Genomic DNA, 6,322 nt, shown 5'->3' with positions numbered 1-6,322 from the left:
CCACCGAGTTGTTGTCGCAATTGCACCGCTGCGCAGTGTCTTTGATTCCCATCCTCACACCGGACCAAGAGAAGGTCTTCAATGATGAGTGCGCGGCGATCGCCTTGGGGTGAGCACTCCCTACCTGGCAACGAGTAGCTCAAATTCCCCTATCAGACCACCACCGCACGTACAAAGAGTGTTGCCGAGCCTGTCGCCACCCGCGTGCACCCTCGCCACTGTAGGGCTGCTGCATCCCTTCCAAGTCCCTAGGTTCCGTATTGATGACGGGGTGCCGGTGTCGGCGAACTCAGCGGTAGCTGCTCAGGAGTCGCTGGTGGTCCGCATGTGGTGTATCAGGTTCGGTCAGGAGGGCTCAGCGTGATCCGGATGGGCACCATAGACAGTAAGCATCAGCTGGAGCAGCCCAACGGTTTTATAGTTATTCGGTGGGCTATACCGCTCCTTCGCCACTTCATCTTGGTGGGTACAGGCTCTTTTGGTCGGTGGAACCCACGCGGAGGCGATCTGCTTATGTGTGCACCATCGACTACGACGATGACGATGATCGTGTTGTGACTATTCGGGTAGCGACCGGAGGTGAGTCATCATGGACTCCGTAGTTATCCATAATTGCTACCAGGAGTGATAGCCGTGGCGGACTCAATAGAGGATGCCTGGCGGCAGCTAGTGGAGCAGTTTTCCACCGAGAGACGTCAGCAAGTTTTGAGGGACTTCACACCGCAATGGTTCTTCGGTCTGATGTCGCCGGTCGTTGTGGCCCATCTGCGCGAGGTCCGAAAGGCGTTCGCGAGACGGAAGATCATGCAAGAGGTGGGCGTCTTAGTGGTGGGATATAAGAACAATTTCGTTCCCGCCAGGCATCCTTATGGATGGACCATCCGGGGGCGCGGGCGCAACTCCTGACGGGGCTGCTCGGACCTGGCAATGATTCATGTGGGCCAGTGGAGAGTCTCAAGTTGAAGTCCTCCTGGGAGCAGCCGGTCCAGCCGGACATGCGGGAGCTTGGCGTCGTTCGCGTACAGGAACGCGGAATATCACCACTCCTCATTGGGCAACGGAGTGCCCACTATAAGTTCCTTCTGGACCCTTCCAACTGCCCTGTAGAGAGCTCGACGGGCAGCAACAGCCAAACCACAGGGGAGTACAACCAAATGATAAAGTCCGCACGGACGAGGATGCACTGGCCGGAAGGCTCCTCATCTTCACCGACTCTGACGGCGCTGTACCGTATTAGAGCCCAGACGGACGACAATGAAGTGCTGGAAGTGAAACGGTCGAGGATTCACAACTATGGGTTGTTTGCCAAAGTGCGATTCGCTAAGGGCGACATGGTCGTGGAATACGCAGGTGAAATCGTCAGGTGAGCTCTTCAAGGTCTTCACGTGAGGTCTTCACGTTGATGAAGTTGTTCTGATCGTTCCACGATTGATCGTGTTTGGCCAAGACGGTCAAACTCTGCTGGTGAATTTTTTCTATAGCGTTGGAGGTCTTCGATGATCCCCCAAGTCAGGCACTCTGTCGCCGACTGTCGAGAACGTTACTATGAAGAGGAGATGCTCATGGGCCAGTGCTGCTACATGTTCCGCTTAGACGAGCACTATGTTGTGGATGCCACCCTCAGGGGGAACACTGCCCGGTTCATCAACCACTCGTGTAACCCGAATTGCGTTTGCAAGGTACGTCGTGCATTGGGAAGAGTGCTAGCCTGCCTCCTAGGTTGTGGAGGACCCCGTCCCCTTGGCCAGTGAGGATGACATCTCCTTCAGAGGAGTCGTTCGGGCCTCTCATAAGAAGCACATTATGATAGTTGCCAAGAATGACATCAGCGCCGGGGAGGAAATCACCTATGATTATCAATTCGCTGTTGAGTCCGAGAAGCTCGCATGTAAATGCGGCGCTCCGAATTGTCTCGGTAGATTGAATTAATGATGGTTTTTTTCTTTCATGAATAGAAACTTGAGTTACTCAGCCTACTCAGAGTAGTTCTGTCATAAATTGGGTAACATGTTCGGGAACGCCGCATCTCTTCCATGGTATTCACATAAACGGAGATTGAATCAAAAGAGCGCGCTCTCATCACGGTTAATCATTATCCGCTGGAGCTTATCAGTTTACGCCGTAATCGCGGGTGCATTACGAATTGTTTCGCAAGAGACAGGTATTCACTGGCAAAGACGTTGCTAAAACACGAATGGCGTCGTTGAGCATTTGCATGAAATAGAAAATCTACGATATATCTTTCGATGGGAATACATATGTACTAAAATAATACCGCCGGAATTTTTCATTCTTGGTGGACGCTTCACTCGAGAGGATACATAGAAGACGGCAAGTCTCCGTACTATCGCATTGAAGGCATACTAGATCCGCATTTGCCTTAGTTGAGCGTTCAATCAATTTGTTCGAAGTGAGAAACGCTCAAGCGACACCCATCATCAACACCATGGAGGCGTTCCATATCAACCTTTCATCTACCCACAAGCGCCAACGCATGGCACTGGAGAAGCGCACTTCATGCAAGCAACAAGTGAATTGAATGCTTTCAACGAATAGCATGGCTAAGGAGATCGCAACTTCATCGTTCGAGGAAGCGAAAAGCCTTATGTACTCGACAACTGTACTCAACTCGAAGTCATCATAGAAACGATGGTCTATATCTCGTGCTGAAGCTTCAGCTAATAAGGATCGGAAACACTCTACTATGACTCAGGCTCCTCAAATATTCCGATGCACTCTAAAGTCCGTTTGCAGCAATGATTCCACGCACATGTGCGTTACATCATACCGCCCATGCCACCCATGCCGCCCATGCCGCTCATGTCGGGAGCGGAAGAAGACTTCTCCTTCTCGGGAAGCTAAGCACGAGGACGCAAAATATCATCACACTGTCGTGCAGAGAATTCCTACATCACAGATGACCGTCTCAGTAGTAGTCATCAAACTGGCAATACTAGCAGCATCAGCCAGGGCAGTTCGGACCACCTTCGTGGGGTCAACAATACCCTGTTGTAGCATGTCAACGTATTCAGAAGTCTGTGCATTATATCCCCTGCCACGAAGCTTGTCAACTGACCCAGTGCGTCGAGAAAAACTTACTTATGGTAGTGGTCATCACTGAGGAGCTTCTGCACCACGACGGCACCCTCCTCACCAGCGTTCTCCACAATGGTCTTGCACGGCTGCTTACACGCAGAGCGGATGATGTTGCAGCCGACCTCCTGGTCGAAGTTGTCCAACTTCATATCGTCCAACTTCTTGCTGGCTCTGATGAGAAGCGAGATTCACAGCCGATTAGACTTTCCTTCCCAATAGGTCACCTCAAGAGAGCAGCTCCACCACCGGGGACGATACCCTCCTCAACAGCGGCCTTAGTGGCGTTAAGGGCGTCATTGAGACGATCCTTAACTTCCGAAACTTCCACCTCGGAGGAACCGCCAACCTACCACGCTCTCGATAACTACGACGGCATGGGAATCTTCGCTCACCTTAATCACAGCAACACCGCCACTCATTTTGGCAAGACGCTCCTTCAGCTTATCCTTCTCGTATTCACTACTGGTGTTCTCAATCGCATCACGGAGAGTCTCGCAACGGTCATCGACTTCCTCTCGAGAGCCTGCTCCATCAAGGATGATGGTATCGTCCTTCTTCACCGACACAGACTTGCATGAGCCGAGCAATGCACTGAGTATAAACGAAATGACGGGACGTCGATATGGAGCTGTCCAGCTTACGGGTCGAAGTCGTCGCTGAGCTTGGTACCAGTATCCTCACTGACAACCTCACAGCCGCAGACAGTTGCGATGTCCTGCATCTGCGACTTGCGATTGTCGCCGAAACCGGGGGCCTTGACCTAAAACACAGCCAGCCTCCGGAACCTATTCTGACGGATCGGGGCGAGACTTACAGCGCAGACCTTGAGACCGCCACGGAGCTTGTTGACAACGAGAGTAGCCAAGGCCTCGCCATCGACATCCTCAGCAATGATGAGGAGAGGACGCTGCAGTTTCACGACGTACTCGAGCACAGGAAGAATGGACTAACAATCTGATATCATCAACATCACGGTACATATGTCCTACCTGAATGGAGCTGATCTTCTTCTCGTGCACCAGAATAAGAGGATTCTCGAACTCGACCGATTGTGTCTTGTTATTGGTGATAAAGTAGGGAGAGATGTAACCACGGTTGAATTGCATGCCTTCCACAACCTGAGCAGACTTCTATGCCTCTACGATTCGACCGACACCTTACCTCGAGCTGATGCTCCATGGTTTTGCCGTCAGACACGGTGATGGTGCCGTCCTTGCCGACCTTCTCGAAGGCCTCAGCGATGAGACTGCCGATAGTCTTATCACCATTCGCGGCAATCGTCGCCACCTGGATGTGGGGAATGGATGAACACTTACTAACAAGGACGTACCTGTTGGATTTCCTGGGCGGTTGAGATCGGCTGAGCGCGGGCCTTGAGCTCATCCATGACCACCTTCACTGCGGCGTCAATGCCTCTCTTCAAGTCCATAGGGTTCATGCCAGCAGCAACAGCCTTGCAACCCTCACGGTAGATGGCGCGAGCAAGCACTGTGCTGGTGGTAGTGCCATCACCGGCAATGTCGTTAGTCTTGGAAGCCACCTGTTTGATGAGGGCGGCACCGACGTTCTGCATCTTGTCGGGGAGGTCGATGGCCTTGGCGACAGTAACACCATCCTTAGTGACCTTAGGGGACCCGAAGCTCTGCTCGATGACCACGTTGCGACCCTTTGGGCCCATGGTGACGGCCACAGCATCGGCAATGCGGTTGACACCGACGAGCATGCGCGAGCGAGCCTCAGCGCCGTGGAGGACCTCCTTGGCGACTCCCATGCAAGTGGACGAGCGCGACAGCATTTTCTGGTGATAAAAAGAGAAACTGCACGAAGACCGACACTTTGTTGCATTGTGGAGGGGCTGTAGCATGAGATGTAAGTGTGGGCAGTGTCGCAAGCACGAGTTTGGGATTTCTAAAGTGGTCACAAACACATCGTTGTGCGGCCAGCGGAATTGAGAGGAAGGTTGACTGAGCAGCTCACGCGTCGGGGAGTTCCCTATTGTCCAACACCTGACTGTAAAACAATACCCCATGATATAGGGAGAGAATTGAGAATGCAGCAATTGAGAGGTTTGGAGCGATTGCTCATCGGATTTGGAAATCACAAGGCATCATAAGTGAGCAAGATACGACATGTTTGTACATGCGGTCCGAGATGTCTCCTCTTCGTTACTCGCGAGTGTGCACGTGATAGCTAATACCTTCTGGGTATCGGCATTAGCTTTATGTTCAGTTGGAGACACATTCATCCCTCCTAACATCCTTCCTGTGGAAGAACACTGGAGACTCCTCCAGGTCATAGTGCTCGACGAGCACTGCTCGTTGAATCCGTAATGATATACATTTTGCTATGAACTTTTCCAATCCGACTCTGGCGAGTCGTCGACTTCATCATCGGTGCAATTATGATACGAGCGGTTCCAGATGGGCTAAGTTATTGATCAATCAATCTCTGAAATCGCAGAGTGAGCGAAGCGAACGGAGCTTATATTGCAGTTCGTGGTTGTTCGTATGCGTTCGTCCGTGCGTGCGTAAGCACAAATTCTGATACAAGTAGAGCGACTTTGAAGAGGAACAGTACAACGTTCTCTTGCTCAAATTCTTTTTCAGGACCCAAAGTCTTTTCAGTCGGACACAAACCTGGGAACTTCAGCTTCGGACACTCAGGTTCCGGAAACGTCGTTCCTGGTCGGCGATTCGTCGGTCCAATGATCGGACTCCAATCTACAGACTATTTTGAGCTCTGATTCATTCCCCAGAGCTCGGGTTTCGGACTGTTATCCGAATAATGGGCCATTATTAATGGCTCAGCCATTATGATTGTAATGCCCCTCCCCCAAGAAAGAAGGAACTACAGGTAGGACTCCTACCGCGCCTACCGTAGGAGCGGAGAAAGGGAAACCCGAAACCCCATCCAAAACCCGACGGCCAAAACCCGAACTACTATCCAGATTCAAGATGTTACCCATGTGAACGGTTCACAGTGAGCCGGGAACTTGAAGTAGTGACCATATTCGAGAGAGGATGCGCCATAGAGTCTTTGACTTTTCAGTAATTTCTTCAGAATGAAAAACCAGGCCGAGCGAGAAAGCGCACCTCGTGAACGTGTTCCCTTGAGGATATGAATTCAACCTAAATCTTGAACGCGCAGGAGTTTGTTCCGCGAAAAGACAAATTTGTCCCGCGCGCTTTTTTAGCGAATTTTAGCGAGCTTCACCCCTTCGCACCGA

At 51.6% G+C, this 6,322-nt stretch overlaps 2 protein-coding genes across 2 annotated transcripts in view; one reads left to right on the top strand and one right to left on the bottom strand.

The window, feature by feature from the left end:
- The window catches only part of Pmar_PMAR008076 (mixed-lineage leukemia protein, mll, putative), a gene marked incomplete at both ends in the record, with an annotated part of 7,152 nt that extends 5,223 nt beyond the window's left edge, over positions 1 to 1,929 (top strand). Inside the window, 7 exons of the mRNA XM_002785671.1 lie at positions 253 to 295; positions 340 to 428; positions 473 to 579; positions 623 to 813; positions 861 to 1,363; positions 1,514 to 1,679; positions 1,720 to 1,929. Of these exons, the coding sequence (XP_002785717.1) occupies positions 253 to 295; positions 340 to 428; positions 473 to 579; positions 623 to 813; positions 861 to 1,363; positions 1,514 to 1,679; positions 1,720 to 1,929 (1,309 nt within the window). The remainder of the gene's footprint in view (positions 1 to 252; positions 296 to 339; positions 429 to 472; positions 580 to 622; positions 814 to 860; positions 1,364 to 1,513; positions 1,680 to 1,719) is intronic.
- An 848-nt stretch (positions 1,930 to 2,777) lies between these two features.
- Pmar_PMAR008075 (heat shock protein 60, putative) lies at positions 2,778 to 4,891 on the bottom strand (the record flags this gene model as incomplete). The annotated part of the gene is made up of 10 exons (XM_002785670.1): positions 2,778 to 2,858; positions 2,911 to 3,052; positions 3,100 to 3,267; positions 3,321 to 3,442; positions 3,489 to 3,687; positions 3,738 to 3,856; positions 3,911 to 4,042; positions 4,086 to 4,214; positions 4,258 to 4,383; positions 4,427 to 4,891. 10 exons carry the CDS (start codon positions 4,889 to 4,891, stop codon positions 2,778 to 2,780), a joined length of 1,683 nt encoding a protein of 560 aa, XP_002785716.1.
- Positions 4,892 to 6,322: the final 1,431 nt, after the last annotated feature.

This window comes from Perkinsus marinus (genome assembly GCF_000006405.1).
Source record: "Perkinsus marinus ATCC 50983 genomic scaffold scf_1104296932072, whole genome shotgun sequence".
Taxonomy (NCBI): Eukaryota; Perkinsozoa; order Perkinsida; family Perkinsidae; genus Perkinsus; species Perkinsus marinus.
Note: the sequence above shows the minus strand (reverse complement) of the source record. Positions and strands in the feature narration are given on the sequence as shown.